At 39.8% G+C, this 11,633-nt stretch overlaps 1 protein-coding gene across 1 annotated transcript; it reads left to right on the top strand.

The window, feature by feature from the left end:
- Positions 1–1,370: 1,370 nt before the first annotated feature.
- On the top strand, positions 1,371–11,633 carry pdp1 (pyruvate dehyrogenase phosphatase catalytic subunit 1). Its single transcript, XM_015370981.1, has 9 exons — positions 1,371–1,448; positions 3,641–3,932; positions 4,015–4,182; positions 4,584–4,795; positions 7,906–7,987; positions 8,361–8,455; positions 8,546–8,714; positions 8,815–9,033; positions 9,460–11,633. The coding sequence occupies exons 2-9, from the start codon at positions 3,690–3,692 to the stop codon at positions 9,835–9,837; spliced, it is 1,566 nt and encodes a 521-aa protein (XP_015226467.1). The 5' UTR covers positions 1,371–1,448; positions 3,641–3,689; the 3' UTR covers positions 9,838–11,633.

The raw sequence follows: 11,633 nt of genomic DNA on the forward strand, positions 1-11,633 counted from the left end.
AAGTGTTTTAATACAAAATCAAGCTCAACTTCTGTTTTTAAATCACAAATAAATTTAAATCTCTTTCAAACTATTTCTTTATGTTACCATAAAGCTCACTGGAGACTTGCATCAAATGAAAACCCTCTACAGGTATGATGTAGACACACATTTACAAGAGAATGACACATCCATGAGCAAGTACTGTAACTTATAAATAAATGTTAATAAAACATTACTAGGTGTATAATCATCAAATTAGGGCTCAAAGTTTTTATGCATAAAATAACTATTTACTTTTAGTCGAATAATTCAGGGATGTTTGTGTTTGAAATATGCTCCATATCATTTTAAAATTCAAAGATAGTGTTACCTTAAAAGCATTTTTTAAGCATTATTTTATAGTACAATTGTCATAAAGGTACGGAAGAGGATTGGGGCCACTGAAAAAATAAAAAAAGTTAACTGATTTTTAAATATTTCAGTTTAATATTGGGAAAAAAGTCTGAATTTACTCTCAGAATTCTGACTTTTTTCTTAGAATTCTGACTTTAATCTCAGAATTCTGACTGAATTCTGACAGCTAACAAACATGTAAGCATCAAGCTGTAGCCATGTCTGTTTTAGAGACTAGCTCTCTTGTTTTAATCACCTTCTGCTCTTCCACTGATGAAATAGCATCACTGAGGATCCCTCAGGCATGAAAAAAGTCACCTATTTTTGTAATTTTTCACCAATGTGTTACTGGCTCTCCCAAACAACTCACATCTTTTTCAATGAAGCTGAGTGCTCACACCATAGATATCCATATGGCTCACACACCTCTTCCTTCATGGTTCCCATCTATATTAAGATCTAAAATTCTGAGATTAAAGTTAGAATTCTGATAAAAAGGTCAGAATTCTAAGATTAAAGTCAGAATTCTGATAAAAAGGTCAGAATTCTGAGATTAAAGTCAAAATTCTGACTTTAATCTCAGAATTTTGACTTTAATCTCAGAATTCTGACCTTTTTATCAGAATTTTTCTCATATTATACTGATATAAAATTAAAAAATCTGTTAATTTTTTTTTCTCTTCCTTCTTGGTGCCATCTACATTAACATCCAAAATTCTGAGATTAAAGTCAGAAATCTGAGAAAAATGTCAGAATTCTGAGAAAAAGTCCGAATTTTGACCTTTTTCTCATAATATACTAAAATGAAATTGAAAAATCAGTAAACTTTTTTTTTTTTTTTCTGTGGCCCTAATTCTCTTCCGTATAAAGGTTAAGTTCTAAATATATTATAGGAGTTTCACTTATAGCGTAGCTTTTGACACGTAGTGAGCGCGGGAGGCCTGACGTCACGGCGTAGATTCACGCACAACCAATCAGGATTCAGTTTGAGGTGCGGCGCTTTGGAGTAACAAACTGAAGGGGTTGGGTTTAAGTCATGAACTTAAATACATACTTCACATCTTTCAGTTAAGGTAAGAGTATATTTTTTCCGACTTTGTTCTTTTCACCCTGACCTCTATAAAGTAGTATTTAACGTACCTGAGATATTTACGTGTCGTTTAAGAGGAGTAGTTTTAGTCGAACGTTGGTGGGTGTAACCTGCTAGCATAGCGTTCATTTATGTGCTTATGTGACTGAGTAGGTTTTAATCTGTAAGAGTTTATTTAAACATCGTTTTATATCATGTCGTGTCAAAGTGTAATGCTGCTGTTGCTTATATGACGTTGGCCAGTGCCTCCTCTCTGTCTGTACCTGTTTTGTAATTAGCTAAAGCTAACGATATCAACAAACAAGTTGCAGAGATGGGACACGGTCCTGTGTGTTCTGTTTGAGTCATGGAGATTTATATTTTACGGTGGTTATTAGCTATAATTATTTACATGAACAAAAAGGGGCCATCTGATGTAGCAACATCTACTAAAATGGCCCAGATGAAAACAAAAACAATTAAGTAGCCTTGCTGCATTGGGTGTTTTCTTTTTAGTCAGCTGCTTTGACACATGGGAGCAAGGTATTTCAAAGTCATGGTTAGGCTTGAGTTTTCTTGGCCAGAGGTAGCCCTAACTTCCAGAGGAACAAATGCCAGTACTGGGTTATTTTTAACACCCACAGCTGACCTATATATGCAGAAGTCTGCATGGCTGCCGCTATAACAGCTACTGCTCCTCCAATTCAAAGTTTTAATTTTGGTTACCAAAAATGCCTATATGTAAATACTAATAGACCTTCCCCTCACTCTAATGTTATCCTGGGTTAGAGTTACAAAACAGTTTTTTTTTCTTTTTCTTTTTTTTCTGTAGTTTTGTGGTATATCTGACCAGAGTTGTCTTTGCTTGTATCACACGCAGCTTACACATGTAGCAGCACACTTCCCGTCAGCTGGCTGAAAGAATTCAATGCTTTCCCCTTGATTCTTTAAATACCAATCCAACTTTTTGGAATTGTTTCCTTTTCTTGAAAACAAGCAGTTGTGATAAGGAACCTAAAGAAGTGAGACCTTCATGTTAAAAAATTTAAATACTACTGTAGGCCCACTGTTCGGGCAGATAGCCCAACTAAATGCATTAAAAAAACTTATTGCATAGTGAGATCTTTTATATGTTTTGCTATATTCTCTTCATCACTGATTATTTAAATTTTAGATAACAGTTGTAAAGTGTTAGAGCTGTAGTAATCGATGTAATAAATTTGTATTTAAATCTGTTTGTTTTGTTTTCCAAAACAGGTTACATAAATAGATCACATTTTTTAAATTGCTGCAAACAGAATGGGGTGTATGAGCATTGTGTGTATGCTAGATAAAAAGATCTATACTAGATAAAACATCTATGGATAGCTCAGATATACCCTTCATCTCCCCTTCATCGTATTTTTCATCTCTGGTGTTAGATTTCCCTTTAGTATGGTTTCGACCTTAAACTGTTTTAATGATCAGAAATATTCTGAGCTGTATCAGCTGTAAAATATTATCCCTATGACTCATTATTTATTTTATTTTTTTTTACATGCAGGATTGCTTGTATCCAGGAAACGAAAATGTGGTTAATCAACAGCCTTTTCAAACCATTAACCTGATATGATCTAATGTTTACGAGTGGGTGTACTTTTAGGAATTGACGAACAACAAATAGTTTTCATACACAAATCAATCAGCTCATTTTTCTTTGACTGACCCTGATACTTAATAATCTGATTTGGTTTTTTTTTGTGTGTTTTTTTTTTTGGTTTTCATGAGGTAAAAACTACCCCCTACCACTTTGATTTAAAAATATATCAGTCAATGTCATAGTTTGATGGAAATCATATAAAAGTTCAGGGAATTTGCATAAATGTTTTCAAAATTTTAGCTTCCATCAGATAACCTTCCTTTTTTGTACTCCTTGGTTTCAGTCCCAGACAAAAATTAGCCGATCCGACTGAAAAGAAAACAATATCAGCCATAAAAGTCTGATCAGTATATAGACACAATTATTCAGTTGGTGCATTTGAAGATTTCTGAATTTCAGGCTCAAAGTTGTTTGTTTTGTTGACTCTGTTCGTATTACCTCAACCTTATCGGAGAAGATCTGCTTGTTTGCACAGCATTTGCTCAATGGTGCAAACATAGAACACTCTGTTCACTATGGGTGCATATGCCTGAGCTCGTAATGTGCTTCTTCATCAGGTGTGTGCACATCGGGGGTGTTTTGATTACCTGCGGTGCATGGTCAGCGATGCCTGTTACATCCCAGTTGCTCAGGGCTTTGCCCCGTGCCAAGGTCTTTGCCAGCAGTCTGTTACCATGCCAACATCACCAGTCCCACATTGGTTCCCTTCCAGCCCTGACAGGGCCGTCTCACACGTGGCTTACACATCGGGCAGGAAGATGCTATCAGACGTCCTCTGTGTCCCACAATTACATCCTGTCCCCCCCGCAGGTCAACTCCATTCTCAAAGCCAATGAGTACAGCTTCAAGGTTAGTGTGGGTGGGGTTATGCTTCATCATCCGTATGTTTACATTCTCATTTGTCCCTTTGTTTCTTCTGATCTGGTTCCAGGTACCAGAGTTTGACGGGAAAAATGTGTCATCTGTGATGGGTTTTGAAAGCAACCAACTTCCGGCCAACGCACCCATCGAGGATCGCAGGAGTGCAGCTACTTGCCTCCAGACTCGTGGAATGCTCCTGGGTGTGTTTGATGGACACGCCGGCTGTGCCTGCGCACAGGTAGATCTCTGCAGCTTTACTGCTGTAGTTTGGGAGTTAAATCCCGTTTTCTTTTTCAAAGGGTTATTCACACATTGATAACTGTTTGTATGATGATGTCTTTAGTTTAAAGCTAATATGGACATTTTCCAAAACAGGTCTTATTTATCTTTCCTTTCAATCTGTTTATTTTCCAGGCTCATTTTATCACAGTCTGATCATCGTTAACAATTCTGCTTCAATCTCAGAGTGAACTGTTTTACTTATACATAAAATTGTTCTGGAAACATCTGGAAATTTGACATTGAATGTTTAGGAATCCCAGAGACTAAATTTAATTGATTTGTGTTGTTTTGTTTACCTCTCGGAAACTTTTGCCTAAAATTTCCCCTAAGAACTAATTTCGTCATTTCTCACTCCAGGCACTGAGTGAGAGGTTGTTTTACTATATAGCGGTTTCACTGCTCCCCCATGACACCTTGTGTGAACTAGAGGCTGCGATGGAGGCCGGCAGAGCCCTCACTCCCATCCTGCAGTGGCATAAACACCCCAATGACTACTTCAGCCGGGAGGCTCAGAGTCTCTACTTGAACAGCCTGAGAACCTACTGGCAGGAGCTGATTGACCTAACCAGGTGAGAATTCACCTTAACACACCCTTATGATATTGTATCAAATAACAATATTTTTAATCTCAGTGAAGGCTTTTCTCAAATATATGCACTGGGATGCATTATTACCCCTTAAACATTTCCACATTTTATCATGATTCAAGCACAGACTTCAGTTAGTTTTACTATGGCAGTATTATAGGGTACACCAATAACATTAAATTTAAGATGTTGCCATGGCATGAGCCAATGTGACGTTTATAATGTAACCTTTAGTAAAATGTTTCAGTATTTGGACCAAAATGTAACACATAAGGTATAATACCCATTTGTTTTTATTTAAAGCATCCTCTCAGCTATCTCAAAGCTTGTCAAGGGCATGTGTGCTTCTCGGCGCATTAGAAAAATCACCTAAACCTTGATTCGTTTTTATTTAGTTTTGGTCATATTTGTTTCCTATAAAGCCTCCATTAATGTCCGCAGATTCCAGTAATTCAATTCAGGCGTCAAGTATTGACTGGCAGGGGTTTACCCTCCTTGTGGAGGAAGACTGTGAGCGCCTGCTGGACTAACTGTCCAATCACTAGTTTTTCTTTTATTTCTAATGTTTTTAGGTTTTTTTTCCTTCTGAGGCGTATTGGTTGTGAGCCTTTAACATCCAGATTCAGAAGTGAAGTCATCAAATATGTCTCTTCTGTTGTCTGTTTTGAAAAAAAAAAAAGGTGACAGTGACCCCTACATCCTTAGTGTCTAGCCTTTCTAGCCTCTACACGGCAGTCTTACAACATTATCCAGGTTTTATTTCTATAAACTCGGTTCAGCCTCGCTGATCCTCCTGTAGGAGGGCAGCATACAGCCTAATGCCATGTTCACACTCCACGCGATTGAAGTAGCCAATTTACATGCAAAGTTTATGGTTAGCGCGCATCAACAGGTCATGCAGCACGTCTAGAGCAGTACATTTTGAGGCATCTTGACGGAGCTGAAGCTTAACCATCTGAGGTGTGTGAGGTGCTTCACTAGCAGCAGCTGCTGGAGTTGGAAAAATTAAACTTTTGCTGCTCGACGCGCCACATCAACCAATCAGAGAAGCGGATCTGAGGCTGGCAGGAAGACAGACACGGTGCTGCTGATGCAGAATCCTATGATCTCTCCCCTGAAACAGTTTATTAATTCCAAAATTAACTTTAAAAATATGTTCACTTTAATTATGCTGTTGTCCGAAGTTTGTACAATTGTACTTCCAGCTGCCACGAACTGTAGGGAAAACCCCCAAGAGGCGGCAGCTGCTGGGGATTTCCAGTGACGGAGCGCCGTCGTTATGTGGGGGTATGAGTGTCTCCGACAGAGAAAAGATATTTTAAGGCAGGATCATAATCTTAATGAACTGAATGCACAGACGATGTTTTCAGGTATAGTTTCTCACTTAAAATTATATTAAAACTACTTTTTACCATCTTTTCACAGCAAATATAGCAAAGCCGCTCCCTGCTATTGAACTCGGGAGCATCAGACGCAGCTGTGCATACTTTACTGGACGCAATTCAGGAGCATCAAATGCTCTTGAGGCTCGTCTCACCTGTTAGGTTTATTATTTATACATCATGTACATTGTTATTCTGTTAGCCAGATTAGACAGAGTAGAAGGCCTTCCGTCACATTGTGGATGTCACTGTGTGTACGGAGGTCATCTAATCAGGACAGCCTTCGTGTCTTTAAAAATACACAGGATATGGGCACTTCTTGGAGCCGGTCTGATAGAGGAGAGCTATCTGTACGCTGAGGCATAGAGGCAAGCTGCATGAAGTTCAAGACATGGATGGCGTGTCAGTTTCTGATACGGACAGCTAAACATCAACATGATGCAACACATAGACTCATGAGCTATAAGAAGCAGGGGATGACCTTGTTCGGGGCTCAATCTTTGCCGGACGCTCGCGAACGTGATTTTTGAGCCCATAGCTGTGCAAACTCCAAGCATTTTCTCTGTCCTGTCCTGATCTGGAATAAACTCTGTTATTTTTACTCCTGTTTTATAGTCCTTTTTTATATGTTTTACCCAGTTTGAGTTAAGAGTAGCAAATAACTTGCTCCCAGCAAAAACACCGTGAGGAAGCCCCCGAGACGCAACAGCTTTTTTAGGGGACATAACTTCCTCGTTTAACACACCTTTACTTGTACAAGCATCAAATATGAAGCAGCAGGTGCTTTTTGCTGCTCAAAACATGTCGGGTATGAACGTAGCATAATGCTGCTGCCATACATGCAGGGCTGAACTTTTAGCTATGGTCTTGTCTGGCCAAGAGAACCGTACTCCACATGTTCACTATTCCCTTTCTTCATTGGTTCCCCTACCCTGGTCCAAAGGCCTTCCAGTCTTACATGTTTCTGATGTGTCCTCCATTGAGCAGAACGGATTTAAATCCCCATTTAGTTGAATTGGGTGTTGACAGCAGGTAATACACCCAAACTTACAGGTTCATGACTCCTGAGGATGTGTGTTGGAGACCTCTCCAACTCCTTATGGCTTTCCTTCAATCATTTCTATCTTCTGTATTCCTTAAAGGCCACATATGTGCTGTCCAAAACGAGTTGTTGCCATTTTAACAAACTTTTAACAAACGGTCAGTCACTGCAGCTCTTGCAGAGTTGCCACTCTTGACTGCTTCGCTGATCAGCACTTATCTTCTCCTTCCTGTCAATGGATGGCTGCCATGTTTTGATAGGTGGTTGGTTTTGTCAGTTTTAATTGACCAATTTGCAGAAGTCCTGAAGGGGATGTGTTCCCAAAGACTTGCTGCTGTAAATGCAGTCTAAGGTATTTTAACAAAATGTTGACTGTGTGGTTGAATTTAAATAGATCTACATTTGTGGTTGTAACATATCTATATTTTTGCAGTACATTGATTTACCAATAATTTTTGGCCGTCCTCATCAGACAGATTAGTGGAAGTGCATGTTTCCATTGTTCAGGGTAAAATCTTTCAAACAGGACCCACCAGTTTCTCGTCCTGCTCTTTGTAGAAGCAACATGCCCAGAGCAACACTGACCCTTCTGCTGTTGGGTTTGCTTGACCTCTCTGCTTCCTCTGCATCTATTTTACACAGATCAATCTCTGTCCGTCTCTTTTTAGCCCAGGTGAGGTTCCAGACACTCGTGAGGCCCTTTTGAACGCCTTCAAGAGGCTGGACAATGACATTTCTCTGGAAGCACAGGTAAGAACAATAAAAGAACCAAGTTGGATGCTTTTCCTTTTTATATTTATTTAATTTCCCTTTGGGATTAATAAGTATTTTTGAACTGAACAACATCGGCTGCTTAAGATCACCTGTTTTGCTGACCACTGCTGCCAAGCAGCATTCATAGAAACTCTAGTTACAGGTTATGTCATAAGTCTAGAGTGTCAAATTCTAGGAAAACCTCCATCATTAAAAGTCATTAAAGCATCTATCTGTCAGGAGCAGCAATGTTAGGAATGAAATCATCCGCATTTAACTTTAATAGACCAGAGGTGTCACTTTCATCTCCATGTGAGATAAACTTGCCAAGATGTCCTAGTTTGGTTTAATGATTTTTCCTCTCTTACAGGTTGGAGACTCAAATGCGTTTCTGCACTACTGGGTTCTGAGAGTGGCCTTTTCTGGAGCTACAGCCTGCGTGGCTCACATCGATGGACCTGACCTGTACGGAGAATAGACATTACAATAAATTGTGCAGGCAGTTATTCCTATATAGCTTAAATCTATACCCTTCCTCTCTGCCTATTGTTTAAGCTATATAGCCAATGCAGGGGATGCTCGAGCTGTGTTGGGGGTGCAGGAGGAGGACGGTTCGTTCAGCGCTCACACGCTCTCTTACGACCACAGCGCTCAGAACGAGAAGGAGGTTGCACGGATACGAAGTGAGCACCCTCATTCTGAGAGGAAGACCGTCATTCGTCAGGTAATTCGTTGAAATAATACACTCTATGTCCTGGTTTAAAAGAATAGTAAAAAATAATCAATTTAAACTCCTGCCTTTCATTTACTTCCGCCCACTTTAGGACAGATTGCTTGGTTTGCTCATGCCGTTCCGTGCATTTGGGGACGTTAAGTTTAAGTGGAGCATCGAACTACAGAAGCGCGTTCTGGAGTCTGGACCTGATCAACTTCACGAGAACGAGCACACAAAGTTCATCCCTCCTAACTACCACACACCCCCCTACCTGACCGCCGAGCCAGAGATCACATACCACAGGCTGCGGCCACAGGACCGCTTCTTGGTAAGAGGACAACTGCTAGAGTTGGAGCACAGGCCAGTTGGGATTTAGGCATTCGCTAAGATCGTCCTGCATTAATTCCTTCATGAGACCGTTTAATTAATCCATGCATATATTCAATCATGAATTCATTACACCTTTATTTATGCATCCAGTTATGCATTTCATGGATCATGCCTTCCTTTAGTCATTAATTTATTCATTTTTTAAGGTGGACCAACCTATGTATACCTGCTCTAAGTGAAAAGTATTGTTACTTATTATCATTTAAACAAGGAAGGTGACCCTCCATTATCCCAATGATAGTAATTGTATTTATATAATGCACAGGAAAACAAAAAGAGTTTGCAAACAGTTTTTCAGTTTCAGTATCTTGCTGATCAAACCAAACCCTGTAAATCTAATACTGCGATCTTCCTCCCTCGGCAGGTGATTGGCTCAGATGGTCTCTGGGAGACCCTCCACCGGCAGGAAGTGGTCCGTATCGTCGGCGAGTATTTGACAGGGGTTCACCAGCGTCAGCCGCTCAAAGTGGGAGGCTACAAGGTGACTCTGGGACAGATGCAGGGTCTGCTAGAAGAGCGAAAGGCCCGAATGTCCTCAGCCTTCGAAGACCAGAACTCGGCGACGCACCTGATACGGCACGCGGTGGGAAACAACGAGTTTGGCACGGTTGACCACGAGAGGTTGTCGAAGATGCTGTCGTTGCCCGAGGAGCTGGCTCGAATGTACCGCGATGACATCACCATCATCATCACTCAGTTCAATCCTCATGTGATTGGAGCACAGAGACAGGAGGAGTCATGAGCTACTCCAAAGTTATTTCCTGATTATTTCTTTTCTACTGACTGTTTTTCAGTAGTGCACCACAGATTTAAAAATGGAGAACACAGGATGCTAACACAACAGGCCATATAATATATCTGCCTAAGTTTTTTTAAACACTATTTATGGCATGCAGCAAAACTGACAGCTTTTTATGGTTTTAAATTAGTCAACAGGTAATCAGATCAACTTGCCGTTTTTTTTTTTTGTTTTTTTTTTTATATCCCTGCAAGTCTTGTTAAGCAGCCATTTTTATACACATCGGTGTCTATTGGTTTTATTTTCACTTTAGAACCAAAATAGCTTTATCCTTTCTGTCTGCCGAAACTCCTCTGGGGGAGAAGAATGGAGCAGTTCTGGTCAACAGGCCCGACTTTGAACCAGGAAGCTGCTGGTTTGAGATTCTCAGGGCAAACTAGTTACCAACATCTCAGTTTTTATGGTATCACATGACTGACTCCCAAATTTAATGCTAAGACGCTCCACATGATCTAATAACAGACGCACTGATGTGACTTTTTTTCTTGGCAGATACCGGTTTTCATTTTTCTTTAAGGTTTGACCGGCAGACTAGCAGCTACAACTGTTATTTTCACTGCTGCATAAATGACATAACTTTAACTGTTACAACCATAGTGATGTACATACGGCTTATTTATGGTTTTAAACATACTAGTTTTCTGATGTTCTTTGGGCCAAATGTTACACTTTTCTCTTCTTAATCGACTTACAACATATAACAAGCTAAAGTTAGTTAGCTAGTCGGGCTGTAAGACACACTGCTTTTAGCTTGTTAGCTGTAGTTATAAAACCGTGGTGTCTTGATTATAAGTGATGTTTAGTGAAGCTTAGCGACTCTCTGTCAGCCACCTGACCAACTTTAGCAGTCAGCTAGTTTCGGTCACCCCAGCTCCTCCGGGTTCTTTAAGAACCACAGGAAGGCTTAAGGAGAATGTTTGCAGTTTTGTAACCAGGGCGTTTAATTCCTTGGTTCCTTTAAACCATTAACTGCTCCATGCTTAATTTACTGGTTTATAGCACTTTTTTCTGCTTCTCTTTTCACCTCAAAGCTAAGTTACATTCTTTTTGTTACAAAGACTTTTAGAGATGTTTTAGTCCAGGTAGCTGGTTGGATGTTGATGGGATGTTCATGGCTGCTGCTCTTTAGGTGGAAAACGAATTTGTCTGTTCAGGATAATGAACTTTCAGTTTATTGGGCAGCACCTTGGGCATTAGAAACTGGGAGAGGTTGCACAAAATACTTTACTGGTTTAAACATGAAGTAGTCTAATATTTTAGCTCACAACTTGATATTTACATAATCTGAAGAGAGCAAAGCACAAAACTTGTTTTCCTCTGATATCTGCAGCTTTATTTTCTCTGACGGCTGCATTTCTTTGCTTGGAGAGGCGCTATGAGGGGAGTTATTTTCCTCTTATGTAAGAGCAGAGGGTGTGTTCATATAACCAAGCAGATGCAGTCGCTAAGCTCCACTCCCCTGCTTCTTTCTAAACATAAGGGTCAAGGAGCTGCATTAGTTATTTCTTTCGACAGCTTATTACGAGTTTATTTTACTCCTGGATTTTTCACTTACTCGTAATCAATGGTTGCTGCTGTGTATAACGTTGGTATTTATGATGGATGTGTGTTTTTAAAAGGAGGCTGTTTCAACATCAAATATTTATTGTGCCTCAGCAGCATGTTACACATCTTCTCTGTTGTATGTATAAATTGTAACTTATGGGGGTTGGGTTTTGAATGGGGAATAAAATGCTGAA

This window comes from Cyprinodon variegatus, unplaced genomic scaffold (genome assembly GCF_000732505.1).
Source record: "Cyprinodon variegatus isolate N-32 unplaced genomic scaffold, C_variegatus-1.0 Scaffold2, whole genome shotgun sequence".
Lineage (NCBI taxonomy): Eukaryota > Metazoa > Chordata > Actinopteri > Cyprinodontiformes > Cyprinodontidae > Cyprinodon > Cyprinodon variegatus.

Coding starts and splice junctions, on each gene's coding strand:
- pdp1 (XM_015370981.1), top strand. CDS start 3,690: ATGCCTGTTACATCCCAGTTGCTCAGGGCTTTGCCCCGTGCCAAGGTC. Junction 3,933..4,014: donor CCAATGAGTACAGCTTCAAG/GTTAGTGTGGGT, acceptor ATCTGGTTCCAG/GTACCAGAGTTTGACGGGAA. Junction 7,988..8,360: donor ACATTTCTCTGGAAGCACAG/GTAAGAACAATA, acceptor CCTCTCTTACAG/GTTGGAGACTCAAATGCGTT.